Source organism: Pogoniulus pusillus, chromosome 16 (assembly GCF_015220805.1).
Source record: "Pogoniulus pusillus isolate bPogPus1 chromosome 16, bPogPus1.pri, whole genome shotgun sequence".
NCBI lineage: Eukaryota > Metazoa > Chordata > Aves > Piciformes > Lybiidae > Pogoniulus > Pogoniulus pusillus.
In genome coordinates, this window is record NC_087279.1 from 19648905 (window position 1) to 19672246 (window position 23342).

Sequence of the window (23342 nt, forward strand, 5' to 3'; positions counted from 1 at the left end):
GCAGAGAGCAAGCAACGTGAAAGCCAACATCTCCTGAGTGACAGGCTTGTCTTCTCGTGTGGCTGTGAGCTGTGCCAGTGAGCAGTGTGGAGCAGCTGCCCCCAGGTTATGTTGAAGCTAAAAGACCCACAAATTGGTAGATGAAAAAAATCAAGAGAGACATCAGATGTGGCCTGGCTGGGATTTGTTCTCCTTTCATGAGGACACACTGAGTTCTCCTGCAGGTGTTTGGAGATGGGTAAAGAAGCAGAAGGGACTGAAGGATGGGCATCTGAATTAGAAACTAATTTAGTGTGCCCTGAACCTGGTTGTACTTGGTGACTGCTCATCAGCAGCGAGTTGTTGCTGCCCTTGGAGTTAGATCTAATGTCAGAACAAGGAATTCAGGACACAAATGTGATCTGCTCTGGATCTGCCTGTGATCAGACCACAGGCTTGTGTGGTTTGGAGTCTGGCTGCTTGGGGCAGCCAGGTTCAAAAGGAAGGGAGCAGCAGCAGCAGCACTTCTCCCTTGGGCATTCAACAGATGCTGCAAGTGCTCTGCCCTGTTCAGCTCCTGACCTGAGCTGTGGAGTAGTCCAGGGCTGGGGACGGCTCAGTTGTGGGTGCTGGGACCAGGCACTGTGCGGAAGGGACGAAGAGTTCCTAAGAATGTTGTGTTGAGCTTAATCCAGGGCCTCCAATCTCTTTCAGCTCTGTTTGCTCAAGGGCCGATTGTGGCTTTAGCCCAGTTTTTCACAGCCCAGCACAGTATGAGTTTTTGGGAAACTAAACTCCATTTAAGTTCCCACTTCACATCTCAGCTGGCAGCAGCTCGATGAAGGTACACTTTTCACAGCCTATTTTGTGTGCGGCTTGTCAGGGCTTACTTTGAGCTGGGGCTTTGACAGCCTCCTCTCACCCTGCACCCCAAGCTGCAGAGGAGCAGGCAGGCTGTAGGAAGTGTAGCAGGGCAGAGCAACGAGGATTTGACAAGGGAACATAGCCTGCCTCACAGTTTGGCTGCTCAGAGGGTAATGGTACAGCGGTTGTGTAGGGTTTGGTGTCGGGCAGTGGCCAGCAGCTTGACCCTGTGCTCTCACTCCATGAAGGAAGCTTAAGAGTCTAAAGACAAAACTTGCCCTGAGAAGAGGTGTGAGAGCCCAAAGACCCAGGAACTAACCGCTGCATGCCCTCACTTCCCTCTTGCATGTGACATTTAAGATCACTGCAAGTAAGTCCTGCTTTCACACAGCTTATTTTTAATGCTACCAGGTTTGAGAGTTCCACATCCAAATTAGGTTGCCAAAAAGCACCTTTTAAACGTGGTTAGGTATGTTGTCTTTTTCCTCTGCCCTCTGGCTTCTCTTTATTACCAGGCACTGTAAACAGCAGCCCCATTGGCTGCCTCGGCATCGCTTGCTGTTTATAGGCCTCCCACCAGATCCTCTTGCTGCTGTTTCTGGACTGAAGCTGTTGGCTGTGGGTGGTTAACACTTCCATTCAAATGAGCTGTGCCAATTTATAGCCAGCCCAGGCACTGGAGAGATTAAAGAGAATTTTTTATGGGGAAGGTTCATGCTGTGCCCTTGAGGTGACCTTTGAGGAATGTCTTATTCTCTCTGGGAACCACCAGCACATTGCAGAGGAACTGCAGCAAGGACCCTTTCAGGCCAGAGCTGCCTCTGAACCTTGGTCTCGCTTTCCCTTGCTGCCTTGGCTGAAGTATCTCCTTCCATCTGCTCTCTTATCCCCAACCCTACCCAGTTGCATGCATCAGCTGAAGAGGAGGGCACATCCTGGGGGAAGCCATGCTTTACTCTGCAGGCACCCCCACTGCTTACAGAGAGCAGATGAGCCAGAGGTAAAACACCTTGCTGCTCTACACTTTCCATGGCTGGAGCACTCCTTGGAGCTTCTCTCACCTTGTCTGCCCTCTCTCACCTCCTGTCCCTCAAAGCTGTCTGTTCTGGCACCATCACCAGAGGCTGGGCCTGGGGGAAGCACAGGGGACAATTGTAAATAAATTGGAGGCAACTGTCCAGGCATGGCACATGTGGACAGGCTCCATCTGGGAACACTACAAAAGGAGAGGGGAGTGAGCCAGGGCAGGGGCTGACATCAGCCAGCACCTGCCTGGTGGAAGCTCTGCTTTCTCTATGAACCATGGCCAAAGGCTGAGGGAGTGAAGGTGGAGACAGGAGAGCAGGAGGGTGGGGATAGGAAAAGGCTCCACTGGAGACTCTTGGGTTGGGCTGCTGTAGCTGAAGCCTTTGGGTGCTGTCACTGCCTCTGGCACTGGAGCCCTCTAAAACTCCACAAGCCACTGTGGTGCCAGGACCAGAGTCCCACCCATGCTGCCAGCCTCCTGCCCTACATGAGGGGTGGGAGCTGGGCTGAGGAGCGGGATGGCTGTAGTTGCTGACCTCCCCCTTCTTTTTTCTAGGCTAGTGTCGGCGAGTGACCGTGAGTCCCGGTTGGAGGAAGTGCGTTCTGCGTTTCTGGCCAGCTACAGCCGGACCATCGGTCTGAAGGCCGTGCCCCCCAGCCCCTCGGGGGCCATTGGTGGCCTCCTTGAGCAGTTTGTGCGGGGCGTGGGACTGAGAGGCAGCAGCACGCTCTAAGCACAGTGTTCCCAGACCGCTGGCTGCAGGACCCGCGCTGGTGGGTCCCAGTGGCCGAGCCCCGGAATTCCTTTTCCCGGTGAAGGGCCCCAGCGCCCACTGCTGCCCACCCCTGGCTGTGGCTGGAGGAGCGTGGTGGGCTCCGGCAGGTCTCTACAGTAAAGACACCCGAGCTGTGCCCTCTCCTGCCTTCTGTCTGAGCTGCGGGGCTGAACCGGGGGGCGGCGGCGGCAGGAGCCGCTCGCTATAAATAGCCCGGCCCACGCTCCGGGAGCGGCGGCACAGAAATAGCACCGAGCCGGGACCGGGAGCCTGGAGGGGGGAGCCCCCGGAGTCGGGGCTGAGCCTCCTTAGCACCTGAGCTGAGTCCGCAGGCCAAAACGGGAGGTCCCGGTGAGACTGGACCCCCCTGCCCTCCCGGGGTCGAGTCGCCGAGAGTCGGGTCAGTCTACGGTTCGAAGCCTCCCCGGTGCCCGGGGCGGTGCTGACAGCGGGGCTGCCGTGCCCGTGCCCGTGCCGCGCCGCCCCCGGGCGCGTCCGCCTCGTCGGCGCGGAAGGAGGCGGCGCGGAGCAGCGGCGGCGCTCGGGCGGGGATGGCGTCTCCAGGAGCGCTGGAACCGGCGGCCGGCAGCGTGCCGGGCACCAAGGTGGAGCTCACCGTGTCCTGCCGGTGAGCTGGGAGCGGGGCGGGAGAGCGGACTTGAGTCGGCGACCGGACGCCGATGGGAGTGAAGCGCTGTGGGGTGCAGCGTCCCTCAGCATCCCGCGGGGGAAGGGTGGGTTTCGTGTCCCCTTCGGTCCTCGGGCACCACTCGGTACTTCGGCGTGTGCCCAGCGCACCTCTGCCCGGCTGTCACCCGCGGGGAGAGGTCCCGTCCACTCCGCGGCTCCCCGAGGGATGCTCGCACCGGCCACGGCTCTGTGGGTCGGAGCGACACTCAAGGCTGGGGCGCGGGACGGCCCCCGCTCGGGGGGATGCTAGGGTGGTGCCGGGGGAGTGGTGTGACGCTGGAGGGTGTGGGTTGCCAGTGTTAGCGGCAGGTGGGCTTCCCGGCGCTGCCTGGCTCTCTGAGCCCCGTACGATGCAGCAGGGGCAGAAGACCATCAGCGCTCGGTCCGCGGCAGGATCGCGACGGTGGGAGCGGTGCTGCTTGGTGCTTCTGGCTCTTGGCAGGGTCTGAGAGGCAAGAGGGGCTGCTGTGACTATTAATTCGGTGGTTAAATCTAGCCCGGCAGAGGCACCGCTGCCCTCGTTGCCCACTGCTAGGGAGTCCCTACCTGCAAGAACCAGGACCGGCTACACCCTGGGCAGCGGCATCCATGTGCCCGAGGAGGCAGGGAAGTCAGCCCTTGGTCCCCCAAAGACGTCTGCCTGAAAGGCTAGCTTTGGCGCATCCCTGAGCCCTGCAAACTCTGTTTTGGTCCAGAGGCTGCTGAGCCCTCTCCCTGCAGCTGAGCCCCTGCCCTCCCTGATAGCCCTCCAAGCAGTGGGGCCTGGCAGCTCTCGGCAGGGTCAGGGGTTCAGTCTGAGACAGCTCAGGCGTCGGCTTCACATCTCCCCAAGGGCTCAGCACTGTCCGGGGCTGCTGGGGCAGCGCTGGAGAGAGGTCTCTCCCCTGCGCACTGGAGCTAGGGCTGACCACCACAGCTCCCGGCCATGCCTCAGCCCACCCTGTGCTGCCACCCCGGCGTGCAGGAAGGACCCCAGCGGAGCCCCCAGCACTTTCTGCTGTCGCACCGTACGAAGGATGATGATGATCAATCACTTTGCAGTGGCTGTGCTGAGGTCATGGAGCAGGTCCCCGCTGGCTGCCCAGCCCCTGCTCTAAGCGTCTCCTTTCTTCTCAGTCCTGTGCCCTGTCATTAGCCACATTCCCGCTGCCGGGCTGTGGCGGGCACTCGGCCGTCGCCGGCAGCATGCAGAAAGGTTCCATCCTCTAAATGGGTTCCTTGTCATGTTCAATCATCATCAGCGTTGGCGACGCTGCTCCCTGCTCGGTGTGCTGTCCCACCGAACCTCGTGGTGGGAGCCAGGCTGCTGAGACTCTTGGCCTTGGGTGCCAGCATGGCATTCTGCCATGGGGAAGGGCACGGGGACCAGCTGCAGGGTAGCACTCTGAATAGCTCATGTCTGGCTCCATCTTCTCAGGAACCTACTGGACATGGACACCTTCTCTAAGTCTGACCCAGGTCAGTGGTGGGGCTGGGCAGGGTACATAACATGGCATGATATAGGTATGGCATGGCATGGGAATCTGTTTCTGCTTCTCTCTCTGCAGTGGTGGTCCTCTTTGTACAGGGCTCAGGAAGCAGTGAGTGGAAGGAGGTGAGCACAGTCTGTCTTACCAGGTCCCAACGGGAGGCTCCCCAAGGAGGTTCCCAGCCCCGTGCCAGGGTTCTGTTGCCCCCAGTGCCTCCACTCCTGAGTAATCCTTCTGGCTGGGTTAAACGGGCCCATATGGCCACCCACATCCACACTAATGATCCTTTTACATCCACGCTAATGACCCAGCCCCGCCAGCAGCATTAATCTCCCCACTGGGATTAATGCCAGGGCAGCTGTGATGGGGAAGGGGCCTGGGAAGGGGTCCTGGGGGGTTCTTATCCCTCTTCCCACAGTTCGGGCGCACTGAGGTGATTGACAACACTCTGAACCCTGATTTCGTCCGCAAGTTCGTCCTTGATTACTACTTCGAGGAGAAGCAAAACCTCCGCTTTGATGTGTGAGTAGGGCATCCAAGGAAGGGCTCAGCCTCACTTGGGGTGGAACAAGGTGTGGAGCTGGTAATAAGTAACTATAATAAGTAAGCATAATAAATAAGGATCCAGCAGCAAAAAGCCCAGGCAGGTGGGGAAGTAGGGCTGCCTGCTGGGGTACCTCTAAGGGCACCAGATGCTCAGGGCTCTGCTCTCACACCACCAGCTACAACGTGGACTCCAAGACCTGCTCCATTTTAAAACAGGTGAGCTCAGCACATGCCCAGGGGACTCGTGGTGCTGCCCCCATGTGACACTGCAGTGGGACACCCCAAGGCTATGCCCTGTGTGGGTGCTGCTGTGAGGGTGGGAGGGGCAGGTGGTTTTTTTGAAGGCTTTAACCTGCTCTCCATCTTTCTGCGCCTCATGGGGACTGGCAGAAGGTAGGTGCTACTAAGCATCAAATCCTGCTTTGCCCTGGGAACCCAGCCCTTGTAGGAGTGCCTGGTGGGGCAGGGTGCAGGCTGGGACTGAGACACACCGTGGTCGGTGGCTTTAGGGGTGCAGGATGGGTGTAGGATGGCTAGAGGGGTGCAAGATGGGAGGAGGGTTGCCCAAGAGGTGTAGGATGAGTTCAAAGTATGTGGGGTGGCTCTGGAGTGATGAGTCCGAGTCTGTGGGATGGTCTAGGGGGCACAGAGTGGGTGTGGAGCAATGGAGTAGGCACTTGTGGTGGTCTCGGAGGATGCAGATGGGTCCTGGGCTTTTGGGACACAGGGTGGACTCAAGGTACTTGGAGTGGCCCTGGGGCAGGGTGGCTGCAGGTCCCACGAGCAAGCTTGTGTTGAGAGAGCAAAGGGCGGGTGTGAATGGTGGAGCGCTGCAGCAGGAGCATCCTGCGGTCTCACGGTGCCATGCTCGGGGCGCAGGACTTCCTGGGGCAGGCGTTTGTGGCACTGGGAGAGGTGATCGGCTCCCAGCGAGGTCGCCTGGAGAGAGCCCTCACGTGAGTCCACACCCCGTGGCAGAGACGCCCACATCACGTCCCCAGCCTCCCCTCCACGGGCACCCTTCCTGCGCGTCCCCCTGCTGGGGACACCAGCCGCGCTGCTAAGCGCCAGCTGCGGGGCATAAAACCTAAGCCCATCTTCTGCCCCCCGTCTTGTCCTCCGCTTGTCCTCAAGCTGACCAAGTGCCTCTGGTCCCAGGGGGGTCCCAGGGAAGCGATGCGGGACCATCTTGCTGCTGGCTGAGGAGCTGAGCAATTGCCGGGTGAGTGCCCACGTACCAGCAGCGGCAGGGCTGGGGCTGAGTGGCCCCCAGGTGTTAGGGGGCTGCTGGGGCCGGTCAGGAGGCAGCCATCTGTGACGGTCCCCATCCCCAGGACATTGTCACCATGCAGCTGTGTGCCAACAAGCTGGACAAGAAGGACTTTTTTGGAAAATCCGACCCCTTCCTTGTCTTCTACCGCAGCAACGAGGATGGCACGTGAGCGTGGGGGCCTGGCGGGGGGGCTGCGTGCCAGCGCCACTGCCCAGCACACCCCAACCCTGCCCTGTCTCTGCAGCTTCACCATCTGCCATAAGACAGAGGTGGTGAAGAACACGCTCAACCCAGTGTGGCAGCCCTTCACCATCCCCGTGCGCGCCCTCTGCAACGGCGACTACGACCGGTACGGGGGCAGGGGCAGGAGGAAGGGCAGCTGTGGGGCCAGAGCAGGGCACGAGCACTGCTTGGCTGCTTTGACCCTGCAGTGTCTGGCAGTTCAGTTGTGTTCTCACTGGTTGTTTTTTTACTGTTCCAAACCCAAGTTACATAAAGACATCCCCCGACTTTCCGGGGTCCCTGCCATGACCCAAATTTCCTGCTTCCCTCCTGGCAGAGGTCTGGGCCAGGCAGGCGAGTGGCTCTGCTAGAGGGCAGGGTGATTGCTACAGGGTGGGCTGCAGGGGCTGTGTCCCTACCCCAGGGGAGCCAGAGGCAGCCCTGCCAGGCAGGCTCATCTCCGCCCACCTTTGCTTTCAGGACAGTGAAGATAGATGTGTACGACTGGGACCGGGACGGGAGGTGAGGCAGTGCCTGCGCAGTGGTGGGGGACATCAAGGTGGCGCTGGCACTTCCAGGGGAGCCCCTTACCAGGGTGCCTAGCCATGCAGACCCCGTGCTTTTTCCTCAGCCATGACTTCATTGGGGAGTTCGCCACCAGCTACCGGGAGCTCTCCCGAGCACAGAGCCAGTTCACAGTGTACGAGGTAGGGCAACGGGTCAGGGCAAGGGGGCGAGAGTAGGGGACCTGGGGCATGTCATGCTGGAGATTATGCAGCCCTGTACCAGCAGGTGCTGAACCCCAGGAAGAAATGTAAGAAGAAGAAATACGTGAACTCTGGCACTGTGAGTGGGGTTGTGGGCTTCTGCGGCTCCTGCCTTGGTAGGAGAGCTGGGTCTGATGCATCACTGTGCCTGCTGCAGAGGGTGGTCCAGATCTGACCTCCTGCCATGCCCACAGGTGACGCTGCTGTCCTTTTCTGTTGAGTCTGAGTTCACCTTTGTTGACTACATCCGGGGCGGGTGAGTGGGGGCCTGTGTGCCCCCCGGCTTGCTGAGGCCCCTTCACGGGCAAAGGTCTCAGGGCAAGGACAGTGGTGACAACACAGGTGCAGCCTGGGGTTGACAAAGGGATGGTGGGGCTGGGGAGGGAATACAAGACAATAGTCCTGCCTGGGCTGTGGGGTGCTGGCTGGGGAAAGGAGGGATCAGGGGATGGGTCTCAGGTGGGGGAAGGAGACACCATGCCGTGGGTCTGGAAGGTGGCATCCCCTGCACCACGGGGCTGGCAGACTCCCTCGCTCTCCTTTCAAGGACACAGCTGAATTTCACCGTTGCCATTGACTTCACGGCCTCCAACGGTGAGTGCAACTGGTGTGTGTGAGGGGTGCCCGGGTGCGGGGCCGGCCATGGGGCAGGTGTCGACAGGCACTGTGCCGCAGGGATGCCGTCGCAGCCCACTTCGCTGCACTACGCGAGCCCCTACCAGCTGAGTGCCTACGCCCTGGCACTGAAGGCAGTGGGGGAAATCATCCAGGACTACGACAGCGACAAGCTCTTTCCTGCCTACGGCTTTGGCGCCAAAGTCCCACCTGATGGCAAGATCTCCCACCAGTTTCCTCTGGTGCGCCTCGGAGCAGGGAGGGGAATCCTGGGGTGGGGGTGCCCAGAGCAGCTTGGCAAGGAAGGGAAATACGCCAGCTGCACCTTGCCCTGGCATCCTGCAGCCTGGAGGGTCACTCTGGGAGCCATAGTTCCCCTCCAAGCACCCATCCCCATCCCCCAGAACAACAACGTGGACAATCCCAGCTGTGCTGGCATCGAGGGCGTGCTGGAGTCCTATCTCCAGAGCCTGCGCACCGTCCAGCTCTATGGTCCCACCAACTTTGCCCCTGTCATCAACCAGGTGGCTGGGTGAGCACTGAGGCACTCTGTCCACTTTGCTGTCCCCAAATGCCACTGGTCCCCACAGTGGGGCTTGCTGCCCACACCAGTGGGACTGCTGGAGGAGCCCCATTCCTTGTCCCCATAGGACGGCTGCCCAGGTGACTGATGGATCACAGTATCATGTCCTCCTCATCATCACTGATGGCGTCATCTCTGACATGCTGCAGACCAAGGAGGCCATTGTCACTGTGAGTGCACCCTCATTGCCATGAGTTCACTCCATATGGGGTGCTCCCCCAGCTGCTACTTTGCTGTTTTCCACAGGCTTCTGCCTTGCCCATGTCCATCATCATTGTGGGAGTTGGTCCAGCTGAGTTTGAGGGTGAGCTGGGGCTCTGGGCACCAGGGAAGCAGGAAGGAAACACCACCCCTTCCTCTAGCACCTCAGAAGGAGGGGTGGTTTTTCCATCCTACATGACCACCTATCATGGGTGACAAGCCACCAAGGCTTGGTGACACCAGCTGTCATCCCTCAGCCATGGAGGAGCTGGACGGTGACGACGTACGGGTGTCTTTCCGTGGACGCTACGCTGAGAGGGACATCGTACAGGTAACACTTGCATTGAGCCCAGTCTCATCACAGGCAGGAGATGCTCAGCACCTTGCCAACGCTCACAGATGCAGCATTGCTTCTGACTGTGCTGCTACTTTCTTTGCCTTGAAGTTTGTGCCATTTCGGGATTACGTGGATGACTCGGGCAACCAGGTGCTGAGCATGGCCCGCCTGGCCAAGGACGTGCTGGCTGAGATCCCTGAGCAGCTGCTCTCCTACATGAAGACTCGTGACATCAAGCCTCGCCGGGCAGACCCTCTGTAGTGGACCCCCAGTAGCTCCTCCACGGGCCCCGGGGCTAGCTGACGGGGCGAGGGCATTGCCACCTTCCTTCTGGCAGTGGCCAGGGCTTAGCCACGGAGATGCGGTCCCTCCAACGGCAGTAACTGCAGCTGACGAATGGGGCTGGGACTCTCCTCTTCTAGCAGTGACACCACGGGGCTGGATGCCCCTGGACACAACGTCCCGGAACAACGGGGTCGACTCGGACTGTAGTGCTGCTCAGCCGCGGCAGCTCGGGCAGGGCCAGTTCCTGGGTACGGGCTGTAGCGGGGGCACGGTGTGTCTCTGGGGAGGGCAGCCTGGCTCCCTGTCTGGCTCCTCGGTGCAGGGGGCTTCATCCCCCTCCTGCCTGCACCCTATTCCTGCCTGCAGCCTGCTCCTGCCTGCACCCCGAGTGCCAGCACCTCAGTCCTCTGGTTCTGGCGCCCCACTGCCTGCCTCACAGCTTGTTCCCCTCTGCAAGACCCCGGCCCCGTAGCCCAGGGCTGCCACAGGGCTGCCACAGGGCTGCCACAGCTCGAGTGCCACAACCCGCGGGTGACACAGGTCTCGGCCCCACAGCTCTGGGGTCCCACAGCCGGGAAATGCCAGGGGTCGGGCTCTGTATCGCATTACCGAGTGTAAATAAACTGCTCCAACCGCGTCTGCTCCTGCACCGGACCCGGAGTGGGGCGGGGGGAACTGGGGCGGGTCTCCCGAGCCGTGCGGCGGTAGCTGTGATTCGGAGCGGCAGATTCGCATCATACGGTGCGGCGCGATTCAGCCCCTGCCGCCTTCCCCACATCCTTCCCTCTCCCGACGCCCTTCTTTCTGCCGTCCCCGTCGCAGTGTTTCCCCCGCCCCGTACCCGCTCCGCCACCCGGTTGGGTTGTGCCGAAAGTGCGGTTGCTAAGGGCGGCGCGGCGCTTTACCCAGCGGCCGTTCCGCGCCAGCCTCCGCCGCAGCCGCCTCCATTGTTGCGGCCCGGCCCGGGCCCGCCGCCGCTGCCGCTGCCGCCCATGGAGCCGCCGCCCACACTCGCCCGCTGAGCGCGGCACCGGCGCCGGTGAGCGCGGCCAGAGGGAAGGGAGGGTGGGCCGCCACCAGCGGGAACCGGGAAGGGGGCGGCGGGGCGGGGGGCCCGGCCCGGCCTGGTCTCACCTCAGCTTCTCCGTCCCCCTACACCCCTCAGCTCCCCCCAGCTCCTCGTCCCCTCAGCTCCCCAGCTCCTCTCGGCCCCTCGGTCTCCCTTAGCCCCTCACGGCCCGCCACAGCCCCCTCGAACCCGTCATCTCTGCTCCCCCCACCCCTCAGCCTCCCTCAGCTCTTTGACTCCTCAGCCCTCACGCTCCCTCGTCCATTCTCAATTCCCTTTTGTGCCTCTCAGCCCTCCTTGGCCCCTTAGCCCCTCTCAGCCTCCCGTAGCTCTCCTCAGCCCCTCTCAGCCCCGTTCGGGTGGGTGACGCCATGGGCGTAGACTTTGATGTGAAGACCTTCTGCCACAACCTGCGGGCCACCAAGCCCCCCTACGAGTGTCCGGTGGGCACCTGCCGCAAGATCTACAAGAGCTACAGCGGGATCGAGTATCACCTCTACCACTATGACCACGACAACCCCCCCCCGCCCCAGCACACCCCCCTGCGCAAGCACAAGAAGAAGGGCCGACAGGCCCGTGCTGCCAACAAGCAGTCACCCAGCCCCTCCGAGACCTCTCAGTCGCCGGGACGCGAGGTGATGACCTATGCCCAGGCCCAGCGCATGGTGGAGGTGGACTTGCACGGCCGTGTCCACCGCATCAGCATCTTCGATAACCTCGATGTGGTGTCTGAGGATGAGGAGGTTCCTGAGGAGATGCCGGAGAATGGAAGCAATAAAGAGAACACAGAGACCCAGAGTGTCCCACCCAAATCTGGCAAGCACAAGAACAAGGAGAAGCGCAAGGACTCCAACCACCATCACCACAACGCTTCGACTGGCACCACCCCCAAGCTCCCAGAGGTGGTGTACCGGGAGCTGGAGCAGGACACCCCAGATGCCCCACCTCGCCCCACCTCCTACTACAGGTATTGTCTGTGGCCAGGGCACAGGGAGGCTCCTGAGCATCTCTAGTTCATGCCCAGGTCTGGAGGTGGCATTGGCTCTGCTCTGTATGTGCAGCTTGTCTCTGGCTGGTGGAAGTGGCCCCTGTCTGCCTCTTCCAGGCCTACAGAGCTGGCCAGCCCATGGCTTCAGGCTCTCAGAGCTCTGTCTGGCATCCCTTTCCAGCGTTGATGGGTCCATGTGCCTGCAGAGTTCTCAGCTGGTGCTTAGGTCGTTGCTGACAGTTGGATTGTTGTACTTTTTCCTTCCTGGGACAACATGTGTAATTGTAACAAAACCCAAATGTGTCCTCCTGCCTTCCAAACCACCTCTGAGGGTGTGTGTAGAGACAGCTCTAGAGCTCCATAGGACCACAGTGTGTCCTTAAGCTGTGTCCATTTGTGGGCATAATTCTCTTTGTTGTTTCACAGTTTTTCATAAGTGGTTTGGTGGTGCAGTTATCCAAAGTAATACCTTCAGCAAGGAGTTACTGCTGAACCAAAGTAATGCTACCCAAGCTGTCCCTGTCACCACGTGCCCTGAAAAACTCACACTGCATCTCAGGGATGGGATAATGACATCATTTTGTGGCAGGGTGTTAGGAAAAAAAACCTCTCCAAGATGTCTGTGGTGCTGCTCCCTACATTGGCAGGGGTGGTTACTGTTAGCTGTTGGGGCGGCTGCCTCGGCATTTCAGTTCTTTCCTCTAAATAACATCCCCTCGCCCACTGCTTGTAGTGAAAGAGAGGAGGACACAGTCAGCATTGACAGTGCAGTGCCGCCCTGCCTAGTTACCGTTGTGTCTTGGGCTTCAGGCCGCTGTTTCCAGAGCTTCTGACACCTGCTCCATGCTGATGTAGGCTTCCAGTTTGCACTGATGTCTTTGAGATCCCTTAGATGAGTGTTTTGTTTGTGTCATGCCCAGCATGCTGTTGTGCTGCTGCGCTGCTTGGGGTGCAGCAAACCTCCTGCTTCTGCACCTTCCTGCCTTGTGCCTTATGCCGTAGCATTGTCTATGACCTTCCTTCAGCTATGGCCTGCGGGAGCTGGGCTTCAGCAGCTCCAGGCTCTCACCAGCTGTGCCCTCACCTTCCCATACTGTCCATCCTTCCAGGTACATTGAGAAGTCGGCAGAGGAGCTGGATGAGGAGGTGGAGTACGACATGGACGAGGAAGACTACATCTGGTTGGACATCATGAATGAGCGGCGGAAGACTGAAGGCGTGAGTCCCATTCCCCAGGAGATCTTTGAGTACCTGATGGACCGTCTGGAGAAGGAGTCTTACTTTGAGAGCCACAACAAGGGGGATCCCAATGCCTTGGTGGATGAGGATGCTGTCTGCTGCATCTGCAATGACGGGGAGTGTCAGAACAGCAATGTCATCCTCTTCTGTGACATGTGCAACCTGGCTGTGCACCAAGAGTGCTACGGAGTGCCCTACATCCCAGAGGGACAGTGGCTCTGCCGACGGTGCCTGCAGTCACCCTCACGAGCTGTGGACTGTGCCCTCTGCCCGAACAAGGGGGGGGCCTTCAAGCAGACAGATGATGGACGCTGGGCACATGTGGTCTGTGCCCTCTGGATCCCAGAGGTGTGCTTTGCCAACACTGTCTTCCTGGAGCCCATTGACAGCATTGAACACATTCCACCTGCACGCTGGAAGCTGACCTGTTACATCTGCAAGCAGCGTGGCTCTGGAGCTTGCATCCAGTGTCACAAAGCCAACTGCTACACCGCCTTCCACGTCACCTGCGCCCAGCAGGCCGGGCTCTACATGAAGATGGAACCTGTACGGGAGACGGGGGCCAACGGTACCTCCTTCAGTGTGCGCAAGACTGCTTACTGCGACATCCACACTCCACCGGGCTCTGTGCGCAGACTTCCTGCCCTCTCCCACAGCGAGGGGGAAGAGGAGGAGGAGGAAGAGGAGGAGGAGGGCAAGAGCTGGAGCTCTGAGAAAGTCAAAAAAGCAAAGGCCAAGTCTAGGATCAAGATGAAGAAGGCACGGAAGATTCTGGCTGAGAAACGAGCTGCAGCACCTGTGGTTTCAGTGCCCTGCATCCCCCCCCACAGGTACAACCCACTGCCCTCCCTTGGCTGTGGAGAATTTTCTCCCTTTCTCTGTGCCTCATGTCCCATTTTCCATGTGAGTGTTACCTTGTTCCTCACTGTAGTTTTTTGCACAGGTACTTTCTGCTTTGTTTTCATTGAGGACTGTGGTTTCCTCTGGGAGTCCTGCAGAGAGGCAGGGTGATGTGCTGCCCACAGAGGCGTCCAGGCCCTTGTGGGGCAGGAAATAGCTGCTCTTAGTTTAACGACAGAGAATCATTTTGGCCAGGCATGTAAGGAAGTAGATGGGAGTTCCCAGTACTAGTTTTCTGTTGTGTTGACCTCACATGCTGGAGTAAGCCAGGGTGGGAGGAGAGGACTGCTTTCCTTTCTGCCAAGGTTTGTGCTCTCTCAGGGAGAAGATGGAAATGTGGAAGTTATTCCAGCCTGGGAAATGGGTGAATTGGAGGAGGTGTCTTGGCTCTGGAGCAGAGAAGTCTCGTATCAGGATCTCTGTGCTCTGCTGAACCCAGCTCTTCCATCCCAGCAGCTGTTTACCCCTTGCTGGGCTTCCTTGGTTTTTTCCTGCTAAGCACAGGCAGCAGCTCTGCCCAGTGCTGCCTGTGGGAGTGAAGCTGGGCAGCAGTGGGGCTCAGAATGTCTTGGCACAGCTGCCTGCCAGGGGAAGCTGGAGAGAGTTGGGACTCCTGCCTGCCCTGGTGCACAGCTGTCATGAGGCTGGCTTCACAGCATGAAGGCAGCATGATGCTTTCAGGGTAGTACTCAAGGTGTTGCCAAGGTTGTGATTCTGTTGCTTTGGGATTCCTTGGGCTTATGGAATACTACAGGTGTAACCACTGCATGTCTCTGATCTGATTCTTGGGCTGATGTGCAAATCCTGAAACAAGCCTGTAAGAGCCTTCCTAGAATTTGTCAACATAGTTTATAATTCTGGGTGTCCACAGCAGTGTGTAAAGCCACAAAGAAGCATCTTAGGATGGCTTCAGATCTTGCCATTACCCTACATCAGGTGTGACATGATTGAAGCTCAGGTTGGGGATCAAAGTGTTTGCCCTCATGGTTGTGAACCACCCCCTTGAGCTGCTGAGCTCTTCTTCCTGCAGCAGGAGCTGTGCTGGGGTGTAACCCCATGATGCTGTACCTGCTGCCATTTCCCTAGGCTATCTTCTGTGTAGGAAGAGGGGACCATGTGGAAGCCATGGGCTTTGCTCTGTGGGCAGCGTTCTGTTGTCTCAGGGAGGGAAAACTGCTATGAGGCTGCTGGCTTTTTGCCATGGTCTGTGTCCTGACCATATGTTTCTGCTCACTCAGGGCTTGCTGAGTGGAGCACGTGGATGCACTGGCAGGGAGTTCGTAGGGTCTTGCTGCTGTTGCTGCCCTCGCAGTGACACCCACACTGAGCTAGAAGCTGTTAACCTCTCCCCAGGCCTTCCTGTTGGGATTAATTATTCTTCAGGGGCTGTCACCAGAATGCCAAATGCCTTCCTGTGAGAGCTGTGCTCGGCTGGTGGAGGCACATGGGGTTGCTCTCTTCAGGCTCTCCAGCTGAGTCTGATGCAGGTTGGGCTATCCCCTGTGGAGACCTGTCCCAGCAAGACATGGAGCCACAAAGGGTTCATCTCTTCTGCCCCCTGCTAGCAAGGCATCTCTCTGCAGCTTTGCTGAGCAAGGCTATCCCAGCCCCTCTAGGCTTTCTGCTGTTGTGAGAAGCAGGAAAATCCCTTTTGTGGTATTTAGCTTAGTTCTTTGTTAGCTAGGAGAGAAGCTCTCTTGTGCTTATGTCTCCTGTTCCCTTCTCACACTTTGCTAGGTTCGGTCAAGTTATGGATTTTCTGGGGCTTCAGCTTGTCTGGTAACATTTTGCCAAGGCCTTTGTCCCCCTGAGTGCCCCCTCAAGTAAATAATAATTTGGGACAGCAGTGCTGTAGTGCAGGCAGTTTCAGGGACCATGGGAGCTGTTAGAGGCCTGCCACTTGAAGCTGTGTTGAACCATGACCTGGTGCAAAGTGCCCCAGGCTTTTGCCCAACAGTTGGCTGCAGGTAGAAATGAAAAATGTGTTTTAGAGAGGCAAAACTGGATGTTTCCTGGCACCCTGCATTGCAGCTGATTCAAGGAGGTGGTTGCATGACTTAGGGTTACAGAAATTCCTGCCACAGGAAGGGATGTTCTCTGTCTGAGGAGCTTCCCAGCTGCTCTCAATTGGCCTTGCAGAAATGTCCCCCACATCCAGAGCTTTTCCTGCCATGACTGCGCTCCCTTTGTTGATGTGGTCTGCGGTTCCTTTCCATTCTTCAGGCTCAGTAAGATCACAAACCGTTTAACCATCCAGAGGAAGAGCCAGTTCATGCAGAGGCTGCACAGCTACTGGACTCTGAAGAGACAGTCCCGCAACGGTGTCCCTCTGCTCCGCCGCCTTCAGACACACCTGCAGTCACAAAGAAACTGTGACCAGGTAAGGGCAGCTCACAGGGGTGCTGCAAGGGGTCCTGGCTGCGTACAGGTGCTTCCTGTGCCTTTGGAGTGGTGGGCTCAGAGCCTTCGCTGCATGTGGTGCCTGCAGGTGCAGAAGGCTGACCGGGGCTACAAGGTCCTGGGTGAAGAAAGGACAGCCCCAGCTGCTTTTGCTGCTTCACCTTCTCTGCTCTTGGCATTTACCAGGCAGTGGTGCCGCTGGCAGCTTGCCATGGGAAGGGAATCCTGCTGTCTCCTGCTTCTGAGTGTACATTAGCTCCTTCTTTGTGCATGCCTTTTGCTGGTGGCAATGGCAGACCTGTCAGAAATGGCTCTAGTTTAGAGGCTGCTCTGTCAGCTAGCATTGAAAGGGAAGGCTGGAGATCCCCAGAAACAGTCTGGGAGGAAAGAAAGCCTTGCTTTCAGTTCCTGAAACTGCTCCAGGAGCACTCCTTGTGGATGCTGCTTCCGTCCCACTGTATGCCTCAGCCTTCAGTCAGTGCTTCACAGATGTGAGGTCTCTGGTGCCAGAGAGGACGACTTTTCTTCTGGCTCCCTGTCTGAGCCTTAAATCATTCTTTTTGAGCCTTTTGAAGGCTGTGACTAGGCGAGGGTTTCTCTGCCTTTGGCTTGTCTCATTTTCATTTGCTGTAGAAAAGCTGAGACTGCTTCTGTGCATCTTTGGCTATGGCAGAATAGAAGTCAGCATTTTTATGTGCTCTAGAAGTGAAAGCAGCAAGAGCTGGCTCCCTTTTTACCCTATTACCCTTTGCCAGGGCTCTGAGCAGTAGCACAGATCCTGATGTTGATTTGTGTGCTCTTGGGCAACTGCTGGCTGTCGGTCATGTTAGGAGGAATATCTCCAGAGATGCTGGATGTCTGCCTCCTGGCATCCTGCAGGCTTGGTGACCAAGGAGTATTCAGCTCTGGTCAGAAGTCAGATTGTTTCTGAGTCACCCACCTAGGTCATAACAAAGGAACCAGGACCTTTGCTGAACACACTGGTTCTTTTGCCAGAGGAGAGCCCTAGCGCACAGTCAGGAGGGTGGAGATGGGAATACATCTCCTGTCAGCTCATGATCTCTGGTGTTCCTGCAGAGAGACACTGAGGATAAGAACTGGGCCCTGAAGGAGCAGCTGAAGTCATGGCAGCGCCTCCGCCATGACCTAGAGCGTGCACGCTTGCTGGTGGAGCTGATACGCAAGCGGGAGAAGCTCAAGAGAGAGACGGTAACATTTGTTTGCCCCTCTTTGGGGTGCTGCTGGGGTGGGCATGAGCATGAGCTCTTTTGGAGTGCTGCTGGGTGTGTGCCAGGGTCCCTGAGCTGTGCTGCACCCTGCCCTGGTGATTCTGAGCAAAGGGGCTGTGCTGTGAGGCTGAGTGGGACATGCAGGTGCTGGAGCATTGTTATATCTCTACTCCCCAGAGACAGTGGCAGTGAGGTGTGGCCCCTGCTTTTCACATGAGGAGAGGTATCGGCGGCATTGCTGCCTGTCAGGGACTGTCCTGGCTGCTGGGCAGTGGCTCAGCCCTACTCCATTTCTCCATTTCAGATCAAAGTGCAGCAGGTGGCACTGGAAATGCAGCTGACACCCTTCCTCATCCTGCTCCGCAAGACTCTTGAGCAGCTCCAGGAGAAAGACACAGGCAACATCTTCAGCGAGCCGGTCCCTCTGTCTGAGGTAACAGAAATCTACGAAGTAAGAACCCCCTTCCCCAGATTTCTACTTCACTCAAGTTTGTCCCTTGCTGGTGCCAAGGACTGCCCAGGGCACTGTCTGGTTTGGAGGCTTCCCCAGGCAACCTGGTGCTAGCTCCTGCACCTCAGCACCACTCGCCCATGGGGGGTTGTGCAGCAGTGCCCCTCCTGTGTGAGCTGAATGCGGAACAGCTGAGCTGAGAGCGCAGCACTCAGCAGTTCCTCTGTGCATATTGCTGGTGACTGCCCTGTGTCTGTGAGCAGCTGGGGATTCCTGCAAGGAAAGGCAGAATGCTGTCCCTTGACCAGTGGCACACTCCTACCTGTCCTCTGAAGAAGGCCTCTGCTAAATGACAGACTGAGCAAAGCACAGAAATGTGTTTGATCTCCCCAGACTGTCACTGCAGGGGGCAAGAGAAACAATTTCTGCAACTGTGGTCAAGTCCCTGCCTAGGGAAGTGAGGAAAGGCTGTGCTGGCTCTTTCTGGCTCTGGCAGCAGCTTGGCACGGAGATGCCCTGGCAGACCTGGGGAGGAAGCTATGTGGTCCTGTCTGCAGCCACTGCTGCTGCCTGGATGCTTCTGTTACACCTGTCTGCACTCACCTTTCCCCCCAGGGCTGCACTCGTATTTCCCTTCCCTGGGAAATGCCATGCAGCATACTGGATCCCAGCTGCCCACAGACAGGAGGAGAGGATGGGTGCACTGGAGCCATAAAAACCCTTCTGAGCGTGTATCTGCTCTGACAGGTGGAGCACAGCACATGGGCTCTCTAGTCTGGAGGCGTTGCTGTTCCTCAAGCTGCAGAAGCAGACAGCATTCCCCGATGTGCATTTGGGCAGAACACAGGGAGCAATACCTGTTTCCTCTAACGACTATTTTCTTAGAGCAGATGATGCTAATTGATGGCTCCCAGGCCCCTTAGCTCTGCTTCTCTCCTCACACAGGTCCCGGACTACCTGGATCACATCAAGAAGCCGATGGATTTTCAGACAATGAAACAAAACCTGGAAGCCTATCGCTATCTGAATTTTGATGACTTTGAGGAGGATTTCAACCTGATTGTCAACAACTGTTTGAAATACAATGCCAAAGACACGATCTTCTACCGGGCAGCCATCCGCCTGCGGGAGCAGGGAGGTGCTGTTCTTCGGCAGGCTCGTCGGCAGGCAGAGAAGATGGGCATTGACTTTGAGACAGGCATGCACTTCCCCCACTGTGTGACGGTGGAAGAGGCCCCAGTCCAAGACATCGAGGATGGTGGGTACTCATCCCCTGTCCCAGGGTACAAGGGCTGCTCAGAGGTAAAGTCCTGGCAGAGATGGAGCTTTGCTGGCTCCCACACAGCTTCCAGTACTCCTCAGACAGTTGCAGTTCTGCTTGTCTCTGGGCATTGGGGAGCACAGCCAGGAACAGTTTGTCAGAGAAGGTTCCTTTTAGGTTTTCCCTCTCTGCTCCAGCGCAGGACAGGCTCAGAGGAACTTCCCTGCTCTGTAATGTTTTGGGATCCCTCTGACTCTTGTTTTTCCTGTTAACATTCTCTTTATATTTTTTTCCTGTGCTGTTTGTGCCCTTGGTGTTGTGAACCCTGGTATTCTTCAAGCTGCCCGTCAGCCTGCTTCCTCCAGCAGTCCCAACTAGCTTGCTTCCCACAGACCTCTTTCTCCAGGTCTTTTAGGGTAACTTCCCATTTTCACAGGTGTCCAATACCACGTCAGCTGCTTCCCTCATGCCAGGAACCTGCATTGCCTCATGCCCTTTCAGGTAGTGGAGCTCCAAGGAGTTCCTGATTTCTTTCATTGACCTGCTCCTCTTTGTTCTCCCAGAAGATGTACGGCTACTGCTCTCGGAGAATCAGAAGCACCTGCCCTTGGAGGAGCAGCTAAAGATCCTACTGGAGAGGCTGGATGAGGTTAATGCTGGCAAGCAGAGCATAGGACGGTCCCGACGGGCCAAGATGATCAAGAAGGAGATCACAGTCCTGCGACGGAAACTGGCTCATCCACGGGACCTGGGCCGAGATGGGCTGGAGCGGCACAGCTCCTCTGCCAGGGGAGTCCTGCAGTCACACAACCCCTGCGAGAAGGACCTGCAGACAGACAGTGCTGCAGAAGAGAGCAGCAGCCAGGAGACTGGTAAAGGTACTGGTCTCTCCAGAAGACTGCTGTTTTTTTCACTCCAGAGTACTGCTGGTTTGGGAGACTGGTGGAAAACCATCTCTGGGCAGGCTTGGCTGAGGAAGAAGCCACCCTGCCAGGTGTTTCCATGGCAGGAGGGCAGCTCTCCACACATGCCTCGCTCCTTCTCAAGAGGAGGGCAGGCAGCCTCTTGGGAGCTTCCACTCCCTGGCGGGAATCTCCTTTCCCTATAGTGCCTCCAATAGGGATAGGTGCAGAGTACAAATCCTGCACCATTCCAGTGCACCCAGTGAGCGCAGTTCCTGTGTGGCCAAGGAGCTGGATGTCATCCCAGAGACTTGAGAGTCACAGCTATGTGATAGGGGGGCATGAGATGGATCGTTTCATCTTGCCAGGCTGTGCCAGTTCTGCCACACTGCCTGCTGTCTCTAGGGGCATTACAGAGCAGGCTGCCTACAGTGCCCACTGTGTGGGGACACAGGAGGGGAGTTGCTGCAGCTCCAAACACCATTCTGGGTTACCCACCAGCTCCAGACAGAGCTGCCAGGTGTCACTGACGGTTTGCCACCTCTGCATCAACTTAGGCACCAGGAAGAGCAAGCTCCTGTGCAAGCAGAGACTGCCTTAGTGCCCTTTGTCAAGGTTGCAGGGAGCTTCTCAGCTGCTGCACATCATGGGGATTTATTCCTGTTTCTGGCTTCTGTGTCTGTGATGCTGCTGCCAAGGAGAAAGGAAGACATCCCTGGCTGGATGAGGGTTCTCTGGTGTCCCCATCTAGCTTTTACTGTCAGTAAACTGGATAATTTGGGACTATGAGGGCCTAGGCATGGCAAAGCTGTGGTCCCACAGTCTGCAACTGAGGCCCTTCTGCTCCCTCTTGCAGGTCTGGGTCCTAATTCTTCTTCCACACCAGCACATGAAGTTGGCAGGAGGACCTCAGTACTCTTCTCCAAGAAGAACCCTAAAACTGCAGGCCCTCCAAAACTCCTGGACCGGCCCCCAAAGAATCGTGACAGCCAGATCACTCCAGGGCATGGGAACAGCCCCATCGGCCCCCCCCAGCTCCCAATCATGGGTTCCTCCCAGCGGCAGAGGAAGCGAGGGGCGAAGCCCACGCCCAGGCTCCCTCAGCATCAGACAGTGACAGTGACAAGTCCAACGAAGAGATGCTACCCAATGGGTGGGTGCAACAGCTGCCCTTGTGCAGACAGGTGGCTGCAGTGCTGCCAGCAGCACGTGCTGGAGTCCTGCATGGTGATAATGCTCTCCTGGTGGGGTGTTTTGCAGACCTGCCAGCTAACGGTTTCAGCAGCAGTAACCAGCCAGTGAAGAAGAGCTTTCTGGTGTACCGCAATGACTGCAATCTTCCCCGGAGCAGCTCCGACTCGGAGTCCAGCAGCAGCAGCAGCAGCAGCGCCGCCTCAGACCGTACCAGGTACTGGCCCCAGCGCAGGTCTGACAGTGCCTGTCGCTGAACAGGGTGGCAGCAGATGGCTTTTAAAGAGCCTCTTTGGTGGTACTCTGGTACCCAGCCCAGCTGCTCTTGGGCTAAACCCCAGAAAGCGGCAGGTTTTGTGCTTTTAATGTAAAACCCCAAGGTGTGAGTGTGCAGCAAAGGACTCGGAGGGAGAGTGGACCAGGGAACTTCCTCCTGGCACAGCAGCTGCCCTAGACTGGGCTTCCCAGCAGGTTTCTGCTTATGCCTCTAGTTCTGATCTGTGCCAGTCTTTTGGGTCCTCCTGGGTAAAACGGGTTGAGAGTCCAGCCACTGCCCCAGCAGAAGCACCATTCCACCATTCTTCTTCCTCTACTTCCTTGGTTAACTAAGGGCAGGCAGTTGGAGATCAAAAGCCCTGGTGTCTCTTCTCTCAAAAGCTTAACATGGCTCTTGCTGCCATCTTTGCTCCCTCTGCCTACAGCACAACGCCCTCAAAGCAGGGCAGAGGGGAAACCTCCTTCTCCGAGTGAACTTCCCAGAGGACAGCAGCGAGGACACCTCAGGGACAGAGAATGAGTCCTACTCCGTGAGCACAGGGCGAGGCGGAGGGCATGGCAGTAAGTACAGCAGCCACGTGGTGATACAACTGCATGGCAGGGAACACAACTGACTCCCCTCTCCTCTGGCACAGTGGTGCGCAAGGGCATGGGGCGTGGTGCAGGGTGGCTGTCCGAAGAAATGAAGATTCCTCCCTGGATGCCCTGGACCTGGAGTGGGCCCTAAAAGTTGCCGGGGATATCCCTCCTACCCGGCACTGGTGAGTACAATCACCCCTGCAGTCAGGGCACTCAAAATCCATGTCCACCTTGCTGAACCCTGCTATGCTCTCCCTCCTGCTGTGGGGCCTCCAAAATCCTGCTTCCACTCTTGGCATGTGCACTCCTGCCTGCCACTGGGGCCTCTGAATTCCCACAGAGCAGTGCCTGGTGTCTCCCATTATCCCTCTCATCCCTCCCCTGCTCTCTGGGCAGATCATTGACCCAAGAATGCGCGGGAAAGGCATGTTCCACCTAGGTGTGCCCTATTCCCCGTGCCCCCCCGGAGGTGCTGAAGCTGGGGGAGCAGAAGAGATGACTCCGGAAGCACGCGAGCAACCTCTACCTTGATCCTCTTCTTCGACAACAAGCGCACTTGGTAAGGCCGGGGCACCCTGCAGGGGCTCTGGGCGGGAGGGTGTCTGGGAAACGATTGTCACCCTCAAACGAGGTGGCCCCCTGCTCCCCGCAGGCAGTGGCTGCCACGGACGAAGCTGGTGCCGTTGGGGGTGAACCAGGACCTGGACAAGGAGAAAATGCTGGAGGGACGCAAGTCCAACATCCGCAAGTCGGTGCAGATCGCCTACCACCGCGCCATGCAGCACCGCAACAAGGTGCAGGGCGAGCAGAGCAGCGACTCCAGCGAGAGCGACTGAGCCCCAGACCCCTGGCCCTGCTGCTGCCACCGGCTGCTCCGCTGCCCACCCCTCGCCGCCACCTCCATTCCCCGCTGTATCTCAGGGCAAACGGGGTTGGGGAACCCCCGTGCAGCTGGTCTGCACCCACCGGGGGACACAGAGGGGGCCGGGAAGGGGGGGGGGGCGACTGCCCTCGTCCCCGCTTCGCTCTCATACTCCCGGTGCCCGCTCTCCCGCCCGCGGTTCCCCGGGTTCATGTCCTGGGGGCCCCCCGTGCTGCCCCCAGGCCGGCTCCGCCGGCCCCGCGCTCGGACGTTGTTTGTATTTATTTTGAAGAGAAAAAAAAATCTATTGAATTCTTAGGAAACAAAACTTCGGCTGCGATCCCCGGGGCGGGGGAGCGGGG

At 57.9% G+C, this 23342-nt stretch overlaps 3 protein-coding genes across 5 annotated transcripts in view; all 3 read left to right on the forward strand.

Moving 5' to 3' along the window:
* Positions 1-2786, forward strand: part of MTMR14 (myotubularin related protein 14) — a 39693-nt gene extending 36907 nt beyond the window's left edge. For 2 of the 3 annotated variants that reach the window (XM_064156850.1, XM_064156852.1), the window contains one exon: positions 2426-2786. In XM_064156850.1, the coding sequence (XP_064012920.1) occupies positions 2426-2603 (178 nt within the window). In that variant the 3' untranslated portion in view covers positions 2604-2786. The remainder of the gene's footprint in view (positions 1-2425) is intronic. The other variant, XR_010305247.1, reaches the window with a different exon arrangement.
* Positions 2787-2859: 73 nt separating this feature from the next.
* CPNE9 (copine family member 9) lies at positions 2860-10270 on the forward strand. The gene is made up of 21 exons (XM_064156855.1): positions 2860-3273; positions 4753-4793; positions 4883-4929; positions 5223-5326; positions 5527-5566; positions 5741-5743; positions 6230-6306; positions 6509-6572; positions 6685-6788; positions 6868-6972; positions 7326-7367; positions 7477-7552; positions 7638-7691; positions 7807-7868; positions 8160-8206; positions 8288-8469; positions 8632-8759; positions 8878-8980; positions 9057-9114; positions 9269-9342; positions 9457-10270. The coding sequence occupies exons 1-21, from the start codon at positions 3197-3199 to the stop codon at positions 9607-9609; spliced, it is 1641 nt and encodes a 546-aa protein (XP_064012925.1). The 5' UTR covers positions 2860-3196; the 3' UTR covers positions 9610-10270.
* A 420-nt stretch (positions 10271-10690) lies between these two features.
* On the forward strand, positions 10691-23308 carry BRPF1 (bromodomain and PHD finger containing 1). Its single transcript, XM_064156854.1, is given in 19 exon segments — positions 10691-11669; positions 12800-13759; positions 16053-16209; positions 17307-17438; positions 17763-17909; positions 18855-19167; positions 19734-20048; positions 20929-21164; positions 21167-21214; positions 21216-21225; positions 21333-21480; positions 21965-22008; positions 22011-22100; positions 22175-22221; positions 22224-22262; positions 22265-22300; positions 22515-22637; positions 22640-22677; positions 22771-23308. Coding segments are annotated over 19 exon segments (3663 nt in total). The 5' UTR covers positions 10691-11073; the 3' UTR covers positions 22955-23308.
* The last annotated feature ends 34 nt before the right edge of the window (positions 23309-23342 follow it).